This window comes from Pteropus medius, unplaced genomic scaffold, assembly GCF_902729225.1.
Source record: "Pteropus medius unplaced genomic scaffold, Ma_sr-lr_union100, whole genome shotgun sequence".
NCBI classification, from domain to species: Eukaryota; Metazoa; Chordata; class Mammalia; order Chiroptera; family Pteropodidae; genus Pteropus; species Pteropus medius.
This window is the reverse complement of record NW_024349796.1, coordinates 14,556,748-14,580,080: the sequence shown is the minus strand read 5'-3', so window position 1 is coordinate 14,580,080 and position 23,333 is coordinate 14,556,748. Positions and strand designations below refer to the sequence as shown.

The window sequence follows — 23,333 nt, the reverse complement described above, 5'->3', positions numbered from 1 at the left end:
CTTTTCTTCATGCTCATCCTTTTATGTTCCCACGTGGAAGTTCCTGTTGTCACTTTTCTCCTTTTTTTTGATTACTTTTACCGTACGCACAAGTGCCTGTGATTTATATGTGCGCACACATACATAACGTGGGTTCTGATCAAAGAATAAAACTAGACTCGTGAATGCCCACCTGCCTTAGGAACAGATGTTGCCGGGAGCCCCGAAGAGCCCCGCAGAGCCCTGCGTGTCCCTCCTCAACCGCGTCCAGTCCCCACTGCAGGCGGGGCGCCGGTGGTCAGAATTTTGCATTTTTCTCGGTCGCTTTTCTTGAGAGTTTTAGCATTTCTATACGGCTCCTTTAAAACATGTCACCGCATCTTCTGCCTTTCGAAAGTGCGTGTAAATGGAGCCCCTGCCGTGTCTCCCGCGACTTCAGCCCTTCGGCATGACGTTTCGGAGAGTCGCCCATGTGGGTGGGGCGGCTGGGGGAGCCTCGTGGCCTGCTTGTGGCTCCCACCCCACGGCTGCAGTTCACCGGCTCTGCCGTCAGGGGGCGTTCACGCGGTGGCCAGTTTCTGGCTGCTGTAAACGGTGAGGCCACCGTTATCTTTCTACACGTTTCCGGCCCGCCCCCCACCCCGCCCCCACGCAGGGGTTTCCCGGGCGCATTTGTGATCTCGCGCCCCAGCACGTGTCATCAGTCGGGCTCAAATAAACTCATAAAAATTGTCTTTAAAAAAAGTTGCTTTTGCTTTTACGCCTGGGAGGGGAGTTGCCAGGCTCTGAGCTCCTTCAGCTGCGCTAGTGATAAGTCACTTCTCGGAATGGCCGTGCGAACGTGGGCTCGCACTTGTGCCGTGTGACAGCCCTGTTACCCCCAGCCTCAACGCCCCACGTGCCGTCGCCCCGGGTCCGTTTCGCCAGGCCTGCGACTGCACACGCTGTCTGGCGGTGCCTTCGATTCCTGATCTTCCCACCCAGTGGCCTGGCGTCCGGCCACGTTGTAACCGTGCAGTCTTTCAGGGCTGCGGTCCCCGGGCAGCCTCTGCCCTCCCCGCCCCTCTCATCCCAACCGGAAGCTTGCGACGTCCTCGTTTCGAGCTCTTCCGTGGACGTAGTCATACGGAGCTCCCGGCTTTTTCCTCCTCCTCCTCTTAAACTCCTTCGGGTAGGGACCTTGGCAAATATGTCCTTTCCATGATCCACCACATCTAATGCTGGAGACATGGCAGCGTTCCATGCATCCCGATTTCTTTTTGTCTCTCTTATTTTATTATTATGGTGGTTTTTTAAAATACGCTTTTTATTGTCTCATCGTAGAGCAGGCAAGTCTGACTTTAAATCAAGTTTTCTTTTCCACGGACAGCCGATTGGCTCTCATTTTCTTTAGGGCGAAGTCTCAGTAATTAAGGAGACTTAGGACCAGGTGGCATTCGGATAGGCATCTAAGGAGTCTGTAGTGTAAAGGGAGGGTGTGCCTCAGACAGTTCTCATTTGACATCATCTTCCTTTTTTTCCGTCACAGAACGATTTGGGAAACCGGCGTGGTGCAAACTCTTCTTCCCTTCACACTACTGAACTGTGTGTGAAGCTGTAAATCTTCTTTCAAATGCTGGAAATCCCAGTAGTGAAGGTCGTGTATTGTTTTCGACACGAAAGAAAAGAAATCAGTTTTGACTTCAGAATGAATAAGCCAGCTGTTGGCTTGTGTAATAGACAGAACAGAGGCAGGTTACGTTTTCCTGGGTATTCGCCTCTTTTGGTCACTTTCTTTATATCCTCCGGATAGTAGTGTCATCTTGGCCCTGGCCAGCCTCCTGAGCCACCCTCTAAGGCCATTTCTCTCCCACAGACACACAGAGGTTCTTGTGTTTCCATCTGGTATTTATTTGTCTCATGCCCTGTTCTCTGCCTACCTTGTAAACTGTTTGATTTCATCAGTAAAAATCCAATTTAATATGCTAATGTGAAAGTTAGCTGCTTGCTATGTCTAACCCATTGGTGATTCTGATGGGTGCTTCATTAGGCATGAAGAAATAATTTGGAATTGGTGGTGAAGTCCCTTAAATTTCTCCCAGGGGGAAGGAAGGGGCAGGTGGGGTGAGGTGGGGTGAGGTGGGGCGTATATATATCTAGCATGGTCTGTAGCCTCCACACTTATATGGCTTTTATTGTTGACATGACAATAACAGCCTTTGCTTCTTCATTTGTACTTATGTACTATGGACTTATTCCTGTCGAGAAATAGCTTTATCTCCGTTTCCGTTCTGTTCCTGCCATTCTGTCAAATGTCTGTTGCCTTCTGGTGTTTCATTCTCTGGACTTTTTGTTGTTATACCTTATTTGGCATGATAAGAAACCGGTTACGTATTACTTATGCAACTTTAATTCTCAGGTATTTATACTAAAACACATTAAAAATGGAGCTTCCCTCGAAGCTTGGGGTCGTGAGAGTGTAGGCACGAATGTCGAATTCGAAGAACAAAAGCATTGCCTTCTGATTGCTAGAATTGCTCGATCTCTCCCTTGTAGGCTTTGGAAAGCGTTTTGGCGTGTGACCGTTTACCGTTTTCCTGCCTTAGGAACATCACTCAGACTCTGCTGGACGCTTTAAAAAATCAAGGTAATGGGTTCATACTGATTGGCGGTTATGGCCTCACTTCAGATTTTACAACTCTGATTGGCGAAAGCTGTTCTCCGCCTGTGACACCATCATGCCACGTTAGTGTGGCAATTATACGTGTGGGATAAATGGAAACATGTCATATCTTCAGTATTTGGGGATAGCTCTTCATCTGAGCTTTCTCTGAGTGTGTCGACTCTGTTTCTTACCACAGATATTTTTCTTTTGTGAAGGAAGATGCCAGCGTGGAACGATGAGAAGTAATTATTCTGATACAGAACAGTCAAAGCCGCTGGCATGAAGGGAAAGTTAGCAAAACAGCCAGGTTTTCTTGCCGTGTCATTTTTTGTGTAACTTCACGAGAGAAGGGAGATTTTCGTAGCGGGGCATTCTTTGAGTAATGTCGTGTCGACCGAGGTAGTGACTCACGTTTATGATTTGTGGTTCGACGTGTTGTGTTCGTGTGTGGAATCCAGTCGACGGAGTCAGGACTTCCACAATCACAGGCTGCGATTAAATGATGAGTTCTGAGTTTTCTGGTGGTTTTTTTACCATTCAGAATTTGTCTGAACAAGAATTACATGTGGAACTGTGGGGTTGTAACTCCATAGTCTCTCCAGCTGAGCCAGCAAAATTCAGTTTATTCTGATTCCCTAGCATCAGTTGAGTTGTAGTGTGGAGGATACTGACTTATCTAGTCATGAGTTTTTGCTTGTCATGTTAATCATATAAAGCCAGCTTTATATTTAATTATATTTATATTTAAGCCAACTTGAAGTGGCTTAATTAACAAATCATAATATGCCTTTTCAACACTTTAATCCTAATTTTGAGATTCTTTTTTCAACACATGTATAGCCGACGTTTGGTAAACAATGAACTTCTTTAGTGCACAGAACTCGTTAGAAATAAGTATACTACACTTATAAAGCCTCCCTCCCTTCCTGCAAGAATCTAACAAAATATCAAAATCTATTAAAAATTATCCTGCACTGGGCTGGGAGTAAACCAACACCATTCTTGGAGTTCCATAAAATCATCACTAGTTCTGCCCATAAATGAGATTCCTAAAACTTTCAAGTGTTCAGTATGCTAAGTTTTATTACGGCTATTCCAACTTAGACAATATTTTGGATTACTGTATCCCAAATGAGTTCTTGGGGGTTGTTTTCAGGGTCTGATTTTTTAAAGAATAAGTATTCGTTTTATGTTAGATATAAATGTTTAAATTACCATACAGGAACCTATTATATAGAAAGTATTTTCCAGCATTCATCTTGAAAAAAACCTGATTGATAGAGGAGGGTAAGTGGAATTCTGCTTTAGGTCCCTTTGCCACCCTTTCTTGAGGACACATGTGTCACAACTCACAGTTTTCGGTTGAATCATAAGAGCTTTGACCAGCGCGAGAGCGGGAAGAGCTGGGCAGCTTTGTGGTTTGTCTGTCTTTGTGAGTGAACCTGACATGCAGCGTATGAGTTACGGGGGAAGGGGGGGCGTTCTCAAAGCTGTTTCCACATCATTTACTTAAATTTGAGTATTAAACTAAGATATTTCTTCTTTTTTCTTTCTTCTTTTTCCCTTTTTTTCCACCCCTACTTTTAGAGCACCTTATTTCATTTAAAAATTTAGATATCTTGCCATGATGGAAAAATTATCTTTGCCTTATTAATCTGCTATAGCTTAAGCATCCCAGCATTTAATAAAACAGAATGTCATGGAATTAATGCAATATTAAGAAATTTAAAGGAAGAAAAGCCTTTCTCTGAGTCTGTCAACTATGTCTCTTTAATGTATTTTTTCTTCTACCTTTTAGAGCTCGAGTCTGTCGACGAAGGATTGCTCCAGTTCTGTGCCAATAAACTGAAATTACTCCATCTCTATGAGTCTGTCAGTCAGTTAAATGCCCTTGACTTTCATTCAGACACACCATGCTCTGATAATGTGAGTAACCCCATTTCTCTTTATGCAAAATAATCTCTTTAATTATTTTTATTTAACTTTTTATGTTGATAAAGTGTAGAAAATTAAACATTTTTATGAAGCGTAAAGCTGTATTTTCTTAACAAGACCTCCTGCAGGCTCTCTTTGTGTTGCTGCTAAATTTATATCATTGATGCTAGAATATTAAATTTTATTGTTGGTCTGTTTATACCAACCTAGAAGCATTTGGTTTTGCTCGACTCCTTTTTTTGAGGTCACTTCTTATAATACAGCATGGACAAGGTTTAACAATTCAAATATATTCAGTTTACTGAACTAGAGAAACTTTAATTTTTTTTAAAGGAAAAAAACGGGTTTGCCAAACAAAAGAGATCACTTTTTCTGTATTGTTGGCAAACTCGTATAGCTTGCTCTGTTATATGCTACATAATGAAATACATTTTGAATATATTCTATCTTGCATCAAGTTGTTTGAAATCATTATAGTAAATGTTCTGTGCTTTTATTCTACAAAACATAAAAAAGTGACAGCACCCTGTGGTCTTCGTTATAGTGCAGTATTGTTCATTTCTGAGGACTATATACAAAATTCTTACTCTCCGTACAGAGAAAGTAAGCTTCTTTAATTGGGAATGAAGAGGAATATGTCCTCTCTTTCCTCAGGTAACTGTGTCACCTTGGCTGGTTGTTGGCGTCAGGGATGCATGTCTGATAGTCACCTAAAGGAAAGTTATCATTAAAGTGATTTAGTGATCTGTCACGTCACTGGTAATGTTTTAAGAAAATTATCTGGTATATCTGAGAGTTAGTGGAAGCCTTTTATTTTAAATACATATAGTATCATGAGTAAAAATTTTTTTAAACAAAAATTAGAGATTTTCTCTCTGTAATAAAAACAAGCCACACATTCTAACATCTTTTTTATCTTTGGGATCATAGATGGATTGTATAAATTATTTTAATAATAATCTATTCATAATAACCTGTGATTGCCATTGTACATGACAAAGCCATTTCTTCAGAATCTTTTGTTTTTCTGCCTACCTCGCCGTAGTGTAAAATTGTTTCAAGCAACAAAAAGGTTCAGTTGAATTAAGTTATGTCGACAGGACTGCCTAGACATTTCATAGATTCTTCAATGCCCGATTTTTTCACAAGTTCTAAACTCTCTCAGCCCATCAAAGAAGGTTAAATATATGGCATTAATAATACCCTGTAGAATTCACTTGCACTTGATAGCTCTCATCTGGTGTGCAAAATTAAAGATTACGAAATTTTAAAAATCAATTGGCAGATCGTTCTCTATTATTTTACTTTAAAAGCACTTTTTGAGACTTGAAACCGTCGCTGTAGACTTGTTTAGATCCTTCGAAAAACATGCAGTTGGCTTCGAGGCTAAGTGGCTGATTTTGTATACACAGGAGTTCAGATCTGAAGTAATTCATCCTTGCTGTCTCTGGGATGTGGTTCACATAGGCTCATTTAAATTCACTGTAGCATTGAACTTCTGTGGTGCGCAGTAGCACTTTGCGTTACTACTTGTTTTAAAAACAGCAGCCTTAGGTAATAAACAAATAAAACCAGTCTTGTTTTAGAGTGCGGCTTTAATCATGTAGCATGGGGGGAAGGTTTGCTTGCTGTGGCAAATTTATGGTCATGTGTGTGTGTGTGTCCTTGTCCCTAATTTAGAAAAATAGTAGTATCAGGAGATGTTCCTGCGCATATGGTATGTAAAGATAGTTTGAGAAGCCGGTAGGTTGTATCTGTGGCCCTTCAGCTCTGCATCCCTGAGAGGCACGTGGAGGATTATACGTAGGTACAGTGAGGCTTGTTTTCCAGTGTTTTTATTTTATAGTGCTGACACTGCTTAATAAATAAGGATTCAATTATTTATTGAATAGTTCTTGAGTTTCCTCAGAATCACAAGAATGGCAGTCGACACCCAGTTAAATTTTCTTCTGATTACAGACTAACACATGTTTGTTAAAATTGGAACGTTTTGGAACAGTACTGAGTAATCTCAAGAAACTTTCTAAAAATGGCACCGTTAGTGATATGTAGCATTTCTAGATTAGTCTATTTAAATAACCTCCTATGCATGAATGCGAGTCAAGTTTTACGCGCAATAATAGAGTACAGTATAGTTACCACGTTAAGTAAAAAGTCATTTGCTTATTGTCCTGCGCTTCATTTCAGATGATGGGGTTGACACGTATGTCAGCTTCATAGAGAGAAATACGGTCTATTCAGAACATTTTTCCCCCTATCTTTAAGGACTTGGCTGCGTTACTAAGGCTCGATGAAAAAGAGCTGCTTAAGCTCCAGGCGTTATTAGAGAAGTACAAACAAGAGAACACGAGGGCTGTTGTCCGATTTTCTGATGAAAAGGACGGTGTGTTGCCTGTAAAAACATTCCTGGAATATTTGGAATATGAGAAAGATGCGATCAACATAAGGAAGATAAGCGAAGAGGAGTATGTGTCTCTAGGTAGGTAGAATAATGAGGTGCCGTAGAACCCTTTCTCTTCTAGAAAAAGCCTGGGGGGCACTTACAGCATCTCGAAGATTCGGTTTGTTTCGAAGTGAAATTAACCAAAGGCTTCAATTTATATTTTCCCATCAACAAAAGACACTGTGGATCCGTAACTACTACTGTGTCAGAAAACTCGTGTCGTGCTCACGAGCGTGCTGCGGAGACGCTTTCGGGCGTGCGGTGCTTCGCCTCCTCTCCGGGAAATGAGGCGCATCGGTCCGTTCTTTTCTCTCACGTCGTTTTGTCCGTCTGGGGGTCTAGATTGCAGCTTGGGGGGCTTGTTAGCCGGAATGGTAAGTCGTTGTTGGTTAATGCATTTCGTTTTGTTTCTCTAGGCAGTTTCTTTTTCTGGAAATGTTTGCATGGAGAAAGCTCCACAGAGGACGTGTGTCGCACTTTGGGGTCAGCGGGACTGAGCCCTCAGCTGTTGCTGGTAAGGCTTCCCTTTCGCTGGGTGCTGTTCTTCCTTGCTGATGTCATCTGGAAGTGTTCGCCCTTTTTTATTTTAACCATTGTCTAAATCCTATTACGGGACAGACGTGAAAACCATTTAAAAATGATCAAAGAAATTTATAATTATCAGAGTTGAATGAATGATATTATTTTATCTTTCTCACTCCCTGTAAATTATAACAAGGGTATTCCATGGCCCGCCTAAAATAAATTCAGACTCTGACAGGCATGCATTGACAGTGGACTGTGATCGTGAGTAAAAATGTTCACATTAGAATGAAAAAAGATCCTAGAGAGCAAAATTAACTTAAAGCAGAATTATCAGACATTCCCAAACTTTGAATATATGTTAGGGTTAATCTCTGTTCCAGAAGAAATGTAGATAAAAGAATCATCCTATGGAAAAATGACAGCGAGGGGAGTCACCCCAGCCTCGTGAGGTCCCTTCCTGCCTTCCCCCACGGGGACTCCCGTACCCATCACTTCACACAACTCACAGTCACGAATGGGAAGGGAGGGGAACTCTGTTATTAAGAGTCTGTTATTCAAATATCATGTAGTAATATGGCCATATGTGACACTTACGTGAAATAATTCACATTTATAGTATGCGAATCTCTACTACGAAAATTCACATTGTGAATGGGACATTCTTCGCTGCGATGTTTGGAAAAGATCTTATTTCATCCTTGCTGTATACAGTAGACTTCTGTAAACTGTCTTTTCCTGTTGTTTGTCCGTCTGTATGTTTCTGTGTGGCAGCTTAATTTACCTCTGTATTCTCATCTTTAATTATTTTTCTTCTTTCACCTCAATTTTCCCTGAAATTAAAAAAAAAAATCTTACTATTGCCTAGAAATGATTCCCAAATTGTGTCATTGTGTTCTGGTGGCTCCTGTGGCACCCCTATTTCCACTGACCTGCATTCAAACAAAAGCTTAACGATTGGAATTTTTAAAGTTTACTTATAAAATAAGAAAAACACACTGCAGGTTCTAAGCAAAGATTAATTGCCTGGTTGGGCGACCGAGAGAAGGACCGAGAGACTCAGGAGAGGAGAGTTGAGCGTTACATTTCGTTTCAGCGTTCGCTCGGGGTGCCGGCCAGCTGGGGACAGGTGAGTTGGACGGAAGGGAAGAGTTTAGAGTGTGGAGATCAAGGCGTGGCACTTAATTTGTCTAAATATCATTTAATCTAAAATAAGCCTTTGGGTGGCCAGTCTTTTCGAGCCCTTGGAGGCCCTGCTGACGGGGACAGGAATCGGGCTTTGCAAGACCCCAGAAACCTGGCATGCTCTGACAGAAACAAGCCCCGGTCCTTCACCCGGTGCCTGAAATTAACCGGAGTGAGGCTCTTGGCACCTTAACAGTGAACCTGAAAGAGAGTCTGTGGCCGCACGTGGCCTTTGGACGTGCTTTGCAGCGCATGTGCACCCTGAACACCGACTGTTCCCGGTTGCTTGTGGGATGTTTTTATTACCTGCGAGGCAATCAGACGTTTCTAGCCAGCGTCGAGACGATGAGCCACGGGGTCGGGTGAGACTTACGGCGACGTCTGAAGAGCGGGACTCGCCTGGGTGAGTGCCTGTGCTCGGGCAGCGTTTGCAGACTGCCCCAGGCGCAGCGGGGTGTGCAGCTTGAACAGGGCGTGACATGGTCCCATTTCCTAAAGCAGGGACCCCCCGCCCCGTCCCTGCTTTGTTAAACTGTTGATCTGTACTTATAAAGCCCTGGCGCCAGTGCCTGGCACAGCAAGCTCTGCGTAAGCGGCCGCGTTTCTGTCCTCAGCATCGCCATCGTTTCATGGCTGTGCAGGAAAATACGGAACGGCGTCTTTGGCTGTAAGAAAAATAAACAGGTTTCTGGACCGGTTGAGGTAGAAAGGAGGCTGACATGGGCAAAAACGTGGAAGGATTAACCAAAGAAAGTATACAAGTTTTTAAAAATGGGAAGAAATAGAAGACTTCACTTTAAAAAGTGGGAGCGGGTATATTTGTATTTGTAAAAATTATGTACATATATAAATTTGCACGCACATGGACACACATGCACAGGTACAAATTTTTAAAGAGGAAAGCAAACATGCGTGTTAGAGTCAGGCAGCTCTAGGTTCAGACTTCAGTTTTGACTCCTTGACCGTATGCTGCTGGGTAAGTTCTTTCCTTTTCGTCATCTGTGAAACCCCCGTCAGCATCTCTGATCAGTCGTTAGGGTTAAATGAGACGGTGTGCCGAGCCCTGCGCTTGCCAGAGCTCCTGGCCTTGAGGACCTTCTCCTAAGTTAATGTCCTTCAACTTCTCACTCTTCTTAATTTTTGACAATTATTTGCACTAATACATTGAAGCTGATGGTCAGCCTATCATTTTAGAGTGTTTTTAGTATCATCGAAGGTACTGCAGAGTTACACGTCAGAGCCTTTCACGGACACCAGCACTTACAGATGTGACACCGTGCCGTTCAGCTCTTCATTGTCTCAGCATTATCTGCGTATGAATTTTATAAATCTAAAGATGTTTCAAATTTAATTATATATGCTGGCTCATAGGCATCTTAAAAGCACTCACGTTGATTTAAGTGTTTTTGTTTAAAATCCGTTTCTCATGACTTGTGATTTACATTTGGAGTTTGTTAGTTTCACTTGCTTGCTCCGCATTGCCAAGTCCCCAGCGCCTTGTCCAGCCAAGACGAGGGCAAGGTCCCCGGCTCTGCTCCTGTCGCTGAAGCCTCCAAGTGGTGTCCTTTCTGATACGGCAGGTCCTCGAAGAGCACCCTTTGCAACGCCGTTTCGTTACAGCGTTGCTGAGGTGCTTTCTGAATGTAGCTCTTATTTATGTAAATTGGCCCGTGGTAAAAACCGGTTGTGTCCTGTGTCACTTCGCTTCAAGTCACAGGACCTACCGATGATGTGAAAGGAGGATTTACTTCTTAATAGTGGCTCCGACTGGAAGGCGGGGCTGAGACCAGAGATGGGAATGCTGGGATTTAGCTTTCCGACAGATGACAAAGAATTTCTTAAGTAGACGAGGTACCGGTTCCGCCCCTGACGTCACGTGGTAGCACCACCAACGACTTAGCCCAGAAGACCGAGTCACTCACACACACGCGTGTGCGAAGAGAGTGCAAGGTTTCGTTTATGTTCAGTACCGTTTTAGACTGAAAAAGGTTTCCATTTGATTTCAGTCCCTGCTCCTGAGCGTTTGGCTCTCTAAGGAAAAGGATATTCTGGATAAACCGCAGTCTGTCCGCTGCCTTCACACCATGCTGTCCGTCCTGAGCAGGATGAAAGGTAGCCTGCCCGGGGAGCAGAGTTTAGTGTTTGAAATGCCACAGAAACGAGGGGGTGTGTGTGTATGTGTGGTCATTTGGCTGAACGAAAGGAGACTACAGTACACAAAGTATTTCACTCTAGAGATTCTTTTATGTTTTAAGAGAAAGCTCTTACCGCACGGGAAGTATGCATTACGAAAATTAAACTTTTGCGTAATTAGAAATAACGTGGTGTGAACCGTGCGTTTCCTTAACTCAGCGAGGTAAATCAGATGGTCTTTGACAGCAGTTAGTATTTTTCTTATTAATTTTGGTCGGATCAGGACAGTAATCTTTTACGACATTCTCAATAGTAGTTTTCAGCAATGATGACAAATTCCAGACAGAGATTTAACGTAGATTCAGGAGCAAGGTGACTAACACGGCATAAGCAAATGGATACACGTGTTCTGAATGAAATAGATTGTAGATTTATTTTCTAGTTAAACTGTTGATCTGTACTCCTAAAGCCCTAGCGCCAGTGCCTGGCACAGCAAGCTCTGCGTAAGCGGCCGCGTTTCTGTCCTCAGCATCGCAGAAAAAGGACAAGTACCTCCCTGGGGAATTTAGTTTTAACACGAGGTTTCATGTGAAAGATTGGACCCCCCAAAATCAAGAGAGTAAGTTTCTTTTTGAACTTTGCCCACAGTGGCCATCGATGACGCCTGGGACTCCCAGTCTGTGTCCCCCTGGTGGCAGCAGATGCGCACGGCTTGCGTCCAGGCCGAGAACAACGGGGCCGCTCTCCTGGCTGCACTCGTGGGCCACTGCGTCGCCATGCAGACGTCGAGCACCGTGGCAGAGCGGAAGGTGAGGGCAGAGCCGCGGCGCCCGCCCGCGCCCAGCCCGCCCGCCGAGGCGCTGCCCCCGTCTGCCCGTGGCCACCCTGTCGTTGGCATTCGGGGACCCGACGGTCTGGAGCATGTGTCTGGCAGGTTCTCGTGGCTTTTTGGGGGTGGGGAAGGGGGCGAGGGGTGCTGCCCCTCACTAGTCCATTCGGATGACATGCGCGTTGAACTTAGTCATCGCCACCTGCACAGGGACCGAGCTGGGTACAGGGGTCTGGCTGTGCCCGTGGCTGGCGACACGTGGCGAGTCCTGGCTGCAGTCTCCTCTGAGGGGTCAGGGCTAGACCGCGTTACCCTCAGGCTCGGTCCGGCTGCCGAGCGCGACTGTACTGACAGCCCCTTTAAAACGGGTCGTCTAGGGCACGTGGCATTGAATGAAGCGAGAGTTTCAGACGAAGGTCTCCTGCTGGCCTTTTGCTTTGTGGCTTTTCTTCATCTCTTGGAGACTCAGATTTCTTTTAAAATCCCTCATGTTCTGGAGTAGATCGGGTAGTGTTTCCTAGGGGGACGCTGCGTTCGGCCGGACGAGACGCGTACGGAGGTCTCCGCGGTGTACGGGCTGAATTCACTGTTCCTGGCTAGGACGTGTTCGGTCACGGAGAGAGATGGAGGCACATTTTGCACGTGGTGGGCGCATCTCAGGAGAGCAGCGCTGCTGCGGGCAGAGGCTGCGGCCCTTCTCCAGGGTGGCCCTGAACACGCTCTCCACTGTCATCGTTTGAGTCGGGGGCGTCACCGCAGGTCTCTTTGTAAACGTCCAGACTCCTCACCGTTGTCCCTGCGTCCCCAGGCCACCACTGACCCTCATGTTTCATCAACCGTGGTAACATCTGTGGAACAGCTTCCGAGTGTAGCGTGCGGTGAACCGTCAGGTCGAAAGCTCGTTCAAGCTCAGGGCGCTTAAGGATCTCTGTTCGCGTGTCGGCAGTGCGTTTTCTGTCACTCTTCCCAGGTGGTTTTGGGCGCTGACTCGGAGGCCCTCAGCGACTCCTGGGAGGCCCTTTCCCTGGACACGGAGTACTGGAAGCTCCTGCTGAAGCAGCTGGAGGACTGTGTCGTCCTGCAGACGCTGCTTCACAGCGGAGCGCACGCGCGGCCCTCCCGCCTGTCGTCGCCGCAGGCCGAGCCCGTGCCCAGGCTCTCGGTTAAAAGGCTCCTAGAAGGAGGGAAAGGTAAGCGCAGGGCCGCGCGAGCCGCCGCGTCTGTGTCTGTGTGTGTCTGTGTCTGTGTCTGTGTCTGTCTGTGTCTGTGTCTGTGTCTGTGTCTGTGTGTCTGTCTGTCTGTCTGTCTGTCTCTGTGTCTGTGTCTGTATGGTATGGGCTTTTGTTTGTTTGTAGAAATGACTGAATGAATGAGAAATACACTCGGATTTTTACAACGTATGAATAACCCACCACACACTTCTCAGTTTTCTCCAGTCCGACCCCGTCAGTTCCCTGCTCAGGGCCCCCCTGTTGCCGCCTCCCCCCCCGCACTGGTGGCATAAGCAGGGGTTTGCACAGCACCGTCCAAGGCCCTCGGGGTCCCCCCTAGTCCAGACCCATGTCTGTGCGAGGCCGGATTTTCCTAGTGCACTCGAACCACTGCACAGAGTACAGTGGGCGGAGTGCAGGCTGCGGGAGGTTCCAGAAACCAGCCCGACCCGGCGGGCTTGTTCTGCTTTGGGAGTTACGTCCGTAAAACAGTAACAGATGATGGGCTTATTTTAAAATGAATTTTAAAAAATTTAAATAACTTTATTTTCTTATACCGTAAATACAGATTAATATAACCCATAAGCTAAATTCTTTGGGGTTGTCAATTTTTAAGAGTTTAAGGGCCTGAGACAGAGACCAAGAAGTTCAGAAACTGCTAGAATAAAGCGGGAAAGCTGAAGCGTGCTCTCCAGGAACTTCGGACTTTGACTCCAACCCATTTTTCTGTTTCTCGCGTGTTGCTAGATCTGAGTCCAAATGAAGCATCTGTGCGATTCGCCGTCTCTGGGTCTGAGGCTGTGCCCGCCCCTCACCCCGCCTCTCCCACGCACGCACGTTCTGAGTCTTACTCGCCTTTCCAGGCCCAGCTCAAATGCTGCCTCCTCCCAGGACCTCTCACAAGCCACTCCCTGCGAACTTTCTGACTCTCACCGAACATCGTACTCTTTCTAATGTCCTGCAGTCACTGGCTTCTTGCAGGACCGGAAGCGTCGTGAATTTTGAATTGTCTTGGCACACTCTGTCTTACCAGCAGCTCTGTCAGGCACTTGATACCGGAATGACTGTATTTCTGGGTTTGTAAATACCCAGGGTATTTATAGATATTTTTTTTAGTTAAGTCATTTTCTCATTCTTTATAAGACTTGCAAAAATTTTTAATTGTAAACTCACTCCGTACTGCCACCTGGGAAAAGTGTGAGGACACCATCTTAGAATTAACTGGAGCAGTATAATCAGGGGCTCGATTCTGGAACGAGAGTTATCAGATGATTCAGACGCCAAGCTCGAGAAACCAGGTCGCCCAGCACTGCTCTCATTGCCGCTGCGGACTGCGACTTTACTGTGGGGCGTTCTCACTATGGAAAGGTTCACGTTTGACTCAAAGTAGGAAGAGAGACTGAGAGAAAAAGTTTGATAAATTATAATGCATAAATTTGTTTTCTGTAATGAGCAGGAATGCTTTTCACATTTGCATTTATAATTTTTTAGATTATATTGACGACTGCAGCACGGCATAGCATCATGCCGTCGATTTACCGTGGCTGAATTTTGCCTAGAAATACTCCATAGAGGCAACTTAGTTGACTATTAAAAGTAATATATTGCCCTAAGAAGCTAATCAATCTCTTTTCACTTACATGAAAGTGTTTTAAAGATGTATTGGTCCCTTCGTCTATGGCTGGTAAAGCGTATTGAATTTGTGACGTAGCAGGTACGTGGTATAGATATCCATGTGCATCTGCATTACATGGATCCGATGCTTTACGAGAGTGTAAAGATGCCTTAGGTACCAGACACCCCACTGGCCCTCACACATTGAGTGGTCGGTACGAACACCGCTGAGTGTCACGGGGTTGGGGAATCACCTTCAGGCTTAAAACTGAAGGCGGCACTTAGGTCTCTTCACAGGAAATGCAGATCAGTCCTGCTCCGGCTGCCTTTGGCCAACGCTGCAGATTCTCATTGTTTCTTGTCTCCAAACTATAGGTGGCATCGCAGACAGTGTAGCCAAGTGGGTGTTTAAACAGGACCTCAGCCCTGAAGTACTAAAACTGGCTAATACAGAAGGAGACGCAGAAACCGCAGACGAACCCAACGGCGGTCTCCACGGCGGTTTGTCGGAGGCGCCAGCGGCAGAGACGGACCCAGGAGCCACGCCAGGTAGCGCGTCCGCGGAGAGGCGCGCAGCGGGCGGCCGCGCGGTCGCGGGGGCTGGAATGACGCCCGTCTCCCGCCTCGCAGGCTTGCTGCATGCGGCCTATCGGCAGTTCCCTTGCAGCCTGGAGCCGGACGTGCTGCACGCTCACTGCTGCTGGGAGTCCGTGGTGCAGTGGAACAGGGACCCAGAGGTGAGGCTCTCGCGCCCCCCCCCATCCCCCACGCGATTCCGTTTAGGCAGGTGCTGTGGACCCTGGATTTCTCCCGTCGGGGATGTCGCCGTGCCTGGCCTGGTTCACCCGCCGCCTCTGACGGACCCCACGGTAAACCTGGGAAGCGCAGTGGTCACTCTAGAGAAGAGGATGCTAGGGCTCAGGGGAGTCGCGTTCCTTGCCTAGGGACACGCCGCCGAGCCGCCGAGTCGGAGGCCGCTGTGTGTCCGCTCCACTCCTCGTTAGGTCGTGACGCGTGTTTTACTTCCTGTTGATCTGCCTCGTGGGAAGTGGCTACGTCGCGGCACAGAGCCCGATGCCGGCCTGGTGTCCGCCGGTCCCGATGTGTCTGTCTGTCCCTCACTGCGCATGGTCTCAGGAGGCTCTGGCGGGGCTGACTGCCCCAGGTTGAGCCTCGTTGCTCTCTGCACTCTGCTCAGGCATCATTTTCTACCGCTTTGGTGGCCGTCCTCCTTCCCGGGATAGTCAGCCTGGGAGCAGTGTCGAGAGAAGGGCCCCAGGCTGGAGGCAGAAGGCCTGGATCTGTAGAGTTTCTGACAAGGGTCTGCGTTTGGACCAGTCACTGAATCTCTGAGCCTCGTTTTCTTCCTCTACTCTTTTTAAACGACGGTGCCAGCCCTGCAGGATTGACGCCAGGGTAAAGATGTAAACACGTGACGCGTGTCCCTCTTTGCCAGCACGCTGGCCTCCCTAGTCAGCGCCCTGGTACACTCTCCGCAGATCCGAAGTCTCTCCTTCACTGTCCTCACCTCGGGCTGCACTCCTGGAGAAAATCTCGCTGGCAAACTAATCCCCACGCATGTTTCAATGGTGACGACGGTCTCCCTTCCTCAAAAAAAGCCTTTAACGTGATCACGTACGTGTTAAATATGTGATCACGCATCTAATTAAACAAAGAAGCGGTCCGATCGGCTAACCTTTGACCAAAAGTGACTTGGGGACAGGGGACCCTCCTGGTGCCCCTGGAATCACCCTCTTTCCCTAAGGCCTTTCCGCCCTGAGTGCTGCTCACATTTAGCCTCTCTCCTTAAATGAGATATTGCTCCTACCTGAAGAAGGAATGTCAGGACTAGAACAAGGACAAAATTTCTACAACCCGAATGCATCAGTTCCAGATTCCGGTCTAAGCGAGTGACGTTTCAGAGCACACGCCCCGTTTTCCAGCACTCGCTTATCAAACCAGAGGCGGTCTGCATCGTGGACACGGAGCTGAGCTCAAGCCCCGTCACTAGTTAGTGGCTTCGAGAAGGTCTCTGAACCGTGTGCTCTCAATGTTCTCCTTAAAGGAAACGAGGACCGTGACAGTCGCCCTCTCCAAGGTCCTGGCAGCTTATGCAGACAAACGCACATAGTGCCTGACATTATTGTCATCGTTAGAACAGTGTAAAATAAGGGGCCATTTTTACATTTGGTTTTCTCCCGTCGAATACCTCCTTGCCCGTCCAGTCCCTACCCCAGACTCGCCATTCCACACGCAGCGCTTTATCAGGCTCGGAACACCTGACGTCGCCAAAGGCGGGGTGTTCGACCTTTGCTCGAGCTACAGAATTACTCAGCCAAGATCTGGACAATTTCTGGGTAAAGTTTTACACAGCATATTGGCGTTTTAATATGTTAACTGATTAGAAAACGTTCAAACACCCTCCGAGATTTCCTATTTCCCTTCACCGCTTGAACACTTTCTCCTCGGCATTTATCACTAGAATCTAACCTCAGCGACGGCAAGGATTTAGGTCTGCTTTTGTTCATTACAGTATTTCTGGGGACTCAGACAGCCTGGTGCAGAGTAGTTGCTCAATAAATATCTGTCGAATAATGATTGAAGATATTTGCAAAGAAGTAAACCCATGGTTTCCATATCTGTGTGAAATTCAAGTATTCACTAGAGAGAACACTGCCATGATGTAGAAACCACAGGAAATTTTGAATCTGATGTCAGCACATGTGATCTGGGGGTTTCTAGGAATCAGTCATCACGTAGAAAGTGTAGATGTGGACAAGACCACACATTACCTTATGGAAAACCGCTTCTAACCTAGCTCGGCGTTCTTACCAAGCATTCTTAGGCAGCTTTATGCAGAAATTCATGTAAGAAGTCTCCGTTTGTATTTGAAATGGCTATTAAATGATGTATTTTTTCTTTTCTCTCCCTGTATGTAAGGAAGCGCGTTTTTTCATGAGGTCGATAGAGCACTTGAAGCACATCCTTAACGGACATGTTCAGAACGGTAAGTGCGTGGCCGTCAGAACGTGAGCATTTGGCTCAGCATGAGGCAGGTCAGCGTCCCGCTAACTTTGGCTCGCTGGCCCCACGGCCGAGCACGCTCCTGTTTGTCCCCGCGTGCACAGTCCTGGCTGTCCTCACTGCTTGGGAAATGCTGTCCGGGGCAGGGAGAGAGCAATGGTCCCCTCCTGTCCCCACCCACCATTTCCCGCGCTGCTCTTCCTGTGCGTAAGGAGAACATGACGCATGAATTGTGGATTCTCTCTTTAGTTCACACGCAGGTCAGGAAAGAGGGACGGGCTGCCCAGGACCGTAATTCCCGACCGAAAAGTCAGGGAGCCAAACAAAGCCTCATGATACCGTACCCTAGAAGCTACCTGTGTGTGCTCAGGTTCCCCATTGGCTGCCATGCCATGGGGACTGCTGGTGTCTCCTTGGAAAAAAAGTTACACTCGTTGTAGAAAATGATAAGCAGGTTGCTGGCTCCATTTAATCGATGAGTTTCCTTCGAGAACTCATGGAGGACCTCAGCGCTAGGCCTGCGAGCCGCCTCACTAAGCGGTGGCCGGTGAGAGGAGGTACCGCCCCACGCACGCATCCTAGAGGAGCTGCCGGCTTCTCCTGGTCCACCTTCCTGCAGGTGGGATGGAGCGGAATTGCAGAAATTCTAAAACGTCTTGTTTTGCATAAGAGACCTTGATTATTTTATCTGCTCATCTCTTAGATCTTACCTTCCATTTTCGCACTCTGTCCTTTTGTAAACTATTTTTGTATTCTGTTTACTTTATCGGTTGCTTTATTTGGCGATTACGTAAATTGCAGGCAGGACCTTGGGTTTGCTTCCCGCGCTGGGCCCCAAGGGACGGAGCCAGTCTCGACGCCCCGTGCGTCTGTGTTCATTTCTGCAGAACTGCTCGGTCATGGGGTGACACACGTCTCGCTTTGGTTGACACTGCCAGTTTCCCAGGTGGTTTTACCAATTCTCTTTTCCCAGCAGCAACGTGTGAGCGTTCCGGATGTTTCCACGTTCTTGCCAACACTTGGTGGTGTCATTTAGAAAAATGTTTTTCACCTTTTCTGGTTGTGCAGTGACACCTCTTTGCGATTGTATCATCCTCTCATAAACCAGTGACGTGAATCTCTACCTGTGCTTAGTGGCCGTGTGGACATCCTCTTATGCAGCCTCGTTTTGATTTTTATTAAAGGTTTTTATTTTATAAATATTACATAGGATACATGATATGTAAATAGCCCATACAGTTTAACAAGCTTCAGGAAGACAGCCATTATCCGGGTACGATGGAACAGATCAGGCGAGCCTTCCGCTGACGCTGCTCTGACTTGCTCTCTAGGCCTCGCCCTGATGATGTGGAACACGTTCGTGGTGAAAAGGTTTTCCGCTGCTGCATACTTGATGGATAAGGTAACTTTCGATTTCTCGTACTGACTTCCTGTTTGATGCTCTTAATTGATGTTAGAAAAATGATTTACCTTGGGCTTCGTTAGACCGTGTATTTGGTAGTGCATTTTACTCTTGCTCAGTGAAATGTCATTCCCGGTGCTGGCATCTGATGACCCAAACGAGAGCCCCAACCCCTGAAGGAGAGTCCCATACCGTAAAAGCCTCTTAACCCAAGAAGCGAGGGCTGGACTCGCTCAAGCAAGGATCTGCACCTTCTTCTACATTGAAACGTAGAAACGAGCCCCAAAGATACCTGGATGCGCGGCCAGGATGTTTCCTTTGAAATTCTGTGGTTTTCCTACATAAACATCTCCATAGGAGGTGGCCTAAGAATTCTCGGTCCTTTGTCTTTGAAGCTGTGGTGCAGTCTGCGGGCAGCATCGAGACTTTTCTAACTCACCCTGGTCTTCGTAGCAGCGTCCTGTGTCTAAGCCCGCGGCCTAGCAGCTAGCTGCTGCCCTCCACAAATCCTGAAGCGCCCCACAACGCGTCTGTATAAACAACTCCCTCTTTTTCCTCATTCATGTTTCATCAGTTACTGAGTTAAATTATGTAATCATGGCCTGTCCAACCAGCATAAGTAGATTTGGGAACAAACCTAACCTGGAAGCAGATAACTCAGCTAGTGGGAGCAGAGGCCACCAGCGTACTGGACAGTAAGTGGCCGGGGGCCTAGTCAGCGTGCTGCACAGGCCAGCCGAGGACGTGGCTGCACCTGGCGTCAGTTTAAGTGGACGTGAGACGCAGTGACAGACACTCCCGAACCACCACCAGCACTAGGATTCAGACCCAGTCCGAGCGCAGCTCCTCTGAAAATGCTTCCTGGGGCGCCACGGGGAGCTTGCCTCCAGTCCGCTGTCTGTGTGCTCAGCTTTCTCGAAACCCCCTCCCCTGGCCTCTGTGACCCCCCACCCCTGAGGGGGTAACGCACAGCCTTATGCGTGGGTCACTGTTCCATTTACAACATCCTCGCAGCTCGGATTGAAACAGTGTGAACCAGGAAGCGGAGTTATGAGCATCACTGGGCAAATATGTGAAGTGTCTCCTCTGTGCCAAGGGTTGTGCCACATTCCGTGGCTGCAGGGGTGTCACAGTCTGCAGGACGGGTAGCTAGACGACAGGGCGCTGTGGGGACGCAGAAGAGGCAGTAAGTGAGGCCTGGGGAGGCTTCTGGGCTGCCTTGGAGGAAGAGCACGTGTGAACCTTGGAGGAGACGCCCTCTAGCTGTCCTGCAAGTGGCTCCGTGTGGGCGACGTGGAAGCGAGGCGCAGGCCGGAGGAAGGAGGGGGAAGCGGTGTGTGAGGGCTCGCTGTGCTGGCCGTGGCTCTGGGACTTTCCAGCCACGTGTCAGCTGCTTAGCACGGGCCGGGCCGTGGGCTGAGGGCTCGGTAGCAGAGCTGTGATTTATCCTGAAGACGCAGGGGCGATCTTAAGCAGTGGGATGAGATGGGCAGATCTGCGTTTTAGAAGGTGACTCTGGCAACAGGGTGAAGTACGTGGGACTTCGGGTGGCTGAGCGTGCTTGTCCCACGGCCATCGCAGTCAGCTCAGTGAGAGGCAGACGTGAAGAGTCCGTTAGTGGAGCCGCCCCCTCCACTGTCACTGTCTCCTGTGAATTCTTCTCAGCGAAAGTTCCTGATGGCAGAACTTCGCTCTGCCACCCACGGCCCTGTGTACAGTATACAGCACGGTCTTATTCAGACCAAGGAGACCAACTGATTCTAGGCTAGAAACAGGATGTGTCTGCTTTAGATGGTTCCTTCTTTCTGACCATTTAAAATCATCCTGTATCTTTATCAACAAGCAAAATTCTTATCTTTTTGTTAGTTGCCTTGAGTTTGGTTCTGGATCTTTAATTTATAAAGAACGAACCAGATTGAGTTTTTTTGTATTTAGGTGTTCAATAATACTTATTTTTGAAAAGGATTGTGCTAAATCTTGTGGTGCGATAAGTTTTTTGTCATACTGTTTTATGCCCCACCACAGAATTAGTTGCATCGTTGAGTAGAACCAACGTGTAATTGATGAAAGGTCGCCCCGTTCACGTTTTCAGAGTCTGGCTGTTGCTTCTTGAACCGCAGTAACGCCCGGTCTCTACACTCTCAGTAACGGCAGCGTTGTGTCCTTGTGTCCTAGGTGGGAAAGTCGCCCAAGGACCGGTTGTGCCGCAGGGTAAGCCGTCTCCTTCAGCCCTGCACCGCGGTGGCACCTCACTCAGGGGGTGAACTTCGCCTTTTACCATTCTGATGACATGTCCGGAGGGAAATGGAGACACGACCGAGGGAACGGCTCGTGAACTCCGGCCTGTCCTAACCCTTCCAGATCGTCAGCCAGCGTGTCTGCACGAGGGCTGCACGAGACGTCGACTCTGGGTCGTGGGTAGAGAGTGACATGCTGCAGGGTTGCTGTGCTCCAGACTAGGAATTTGTAATGGGACCCGCATCAGAGTGAAGTAGATTCCTAAGCGGTGCACTTGATCTACCTTTATGTAATGGCAGTTGTGCAGTCTTAGTACTCCAGTCCATAGATACTGAGGCTTACATTTGAAGCCAGCGATTAATAGTGTGAGCTTTTGCTCAAAACTTTGAAATATCCTTATTACAAATATCTTGAGACACTGGGACATAAAAATCCAGCTGTTATAGGCTGTTAGTCCCAAATCACCATTGAATTCTGTTATGTGCTTGAGTGTCTGTGACTATAGTTCATGTGTACGTGCGCGCACACACTCTGAATTACTTGGGGACGAGAGGAATTTATTGGTTGTCGATTTTAAAAAGGCCACATGTGAACGCAGTGGCCCCTTGGACAGGCCTGAAGGGAGTCCACAGGAAAGGCCTGTCTCCCACAGCGCAAGCCTGGTCTTTAGGTCACAGGCCCAGGGGCTTGGGTTATATCAGAAGTTTAGTTCAGTCCCTAAAAGGTGCTCTGAGGTCAGACCAGGCTGTTTTCTTAGAATTGTCACCTGGACCTTTGTGCGTGTGTTCTGTACACCATGTTATTTGGCTATCAAATGCCTGTCTCCTGTGAGTTCTTGGACAGTGAGGGTGAGTGCCATGACCCGTGGTGACTGACGACACTGTCTTACACCAAGAATGTGAACTCTTAAAAGTTGGTAGTGGTACCATCTTTTCGAAGCCTAGTATTAAAATTAGCTAACTCTATAGAAAGAAGTTAATAACGTGTTAAAGCCTTGGCTTAATTTTTGCCTGTGTGTTCAGTGTAGAAAGTCACTTGAATAGTGTGTTGTGTTTTTGTTTCTGGTGGAAACTAGTTTTACTGCAGGAGTTAATTATGTCCCTTTCAAAAACAGGACGTGGGGATGAGCGACACGGCCCTGACCTCTTTCCTGGGCTCCTGTTTGGATCTCCTGCAGACGTTAATGGAGGTAGGAGAGGCTTTCATTCTCAACGGTCTGAGATGGCAAACGTTTTGAAACTCACGGGCGAAGGGACTACGGAAAGATTGAAATGAGTAAATGAAAACGTTTTGACTGCAGGGGTGTCTTATCAGGTTCCGATCTCGGGGTCTTTAATTCGGGGCGGGGAGCAGCACAGGCTTGCGCGTGGCGGCCGCAGGCTCACGGAGACGTTTGCAAGCTGTGGGTCTGCAGTTCTGAGCCGCTCTCCGTTCTCTCACACGCAGGCAGATGTGAGCAGGGACGAAATGCAAGTGCCCGTCCTGGGCATGGAGGACGCCTGGCAGGCTGTCGAAGGACCGGTGTCCATCGTGGAGCTGGCCCTGGACCAGAAGCGCACGCACTATCCGCTGGTGGAGCACCACTCCGTCCTGTGCTCCGTGCTGTACGCGGTCATGCGGTTTTCTCTGAAGGCGGTGAAGCCACTGTCGCTCTTTGATAGTAAGGTCAGTACCTGAAAGGGTTTCAGGGCCACCTGGGAGCTGAGGGTTCAGGCACAAGGAGAACAGGAAGCAGACTGCTGCGAAAGGGACCGAAAGGGACCGGCTTCTCACCGTGGGCGTCTCCGTCCCCTGGGGGTGGGGAGGACGGACCTGGGACGCGAGGCCCGCGCTCTGCATCGCCTTCCCTCGAAGGAACTCCAGAAACCCTATTTTCTGATATTCTGTTTGGGCTCTTCATACACACACCTGTTCTCTAACGGGTTCAGAGTACACACGAAGTGTCAGTTTTTACTGCAGAACAAATTTTCCCAAAACTGAGGGGCTGAAAACAAGTGTCCTCGTTGTTGTGGGTCAGGAATCTGGGTTCCCCCAAGCTGGGTGTTTCTGGCGCAGTGTCTCTCACGAGTCTGCAGTCTTATCTCAAGGCTCAATGGGGTGCGGGTCGGGGCCATGTCTGACCTGACAGGGAGTGTTTCGGGTCCTCGCCACACGCAGCTCACTGGGTGGCAGCT

General features: G+C 47.8%; 1 protein-coding gene and 1 long non-coding RNA gene across 2 annotated transcripts in view; one reads left to right on the top strand and one right to left on the bottom strand.

Annotated features, from left to right (window-relative positions):
* The window catches only part of RAB3GAP2 (RAB3 GTPase activating non-catalytic protein subunit 2), a 71,607-nt gene that overhangs the window by 43,192 nt on the left and 5,082 nt on the right, over positions 1–23,333 (top strand). Inside the window, exons 18-31 of the mRNA XM_039883408.1 lie at positions 2,515–2,605; positions 4,422–4,549; positions 6,824–7,037; positions 7,418–7,515; positions 10,715–10,820; positions 11,490–11,650; positions 12,641–12,860; positions 14,871–15,044; positions 15,126–15,232; positions 17,436–17,502; positions 18,851–18,921; positions 21,097–21,132; positions 22,274–22,348; positions 22,606–22,824. Coding sequence (XP_039739342.1) covers positions 2,515–2,605; positions 4,422–4,549; positions 6,824–7,037; positions 7,418–7,515; positions 10,715–10,820; positions 11,490–11,650; positions 12,641–12,860; positions 14,871–15,044; positions 15,126–15,232; positions 17,436–17,502; positions 18,851–18,921; positions 21,097–21,132; positions 22,274–22,348; positions 22,606–22,824 — 1,767 coding nt within the window. The remainder of the gene's footprint in view (positions 1–2,514; positions 2,606–4,421; positions 4,550–6,823; positions 7,038–7,417; positions 7,516–10,714; positions 10,821–11,489; positions 11,651–12,640; positions 12,861–14,870; positions 15,045–15,125; positions 15,233–17,435; positions 17,503–18,850; positions 18,922–21,096; positions 21,133–22,273; positions 22,349–22,605; positions 22,825–23,333) is intronic.
* Positions 7,432–10,715, bottom strand: LOC120619191 (uncharacterized). Its single transcript, XR_005657396.1, has 2 exons — positions 8,121–10,715; positions 7,432–7,605 (listed from the first exon to the last, which is right to left on the bottom strand). It is a non-coding gene; the product is annotated as an uncharacterized LOC120619191 (long non-coding RNA).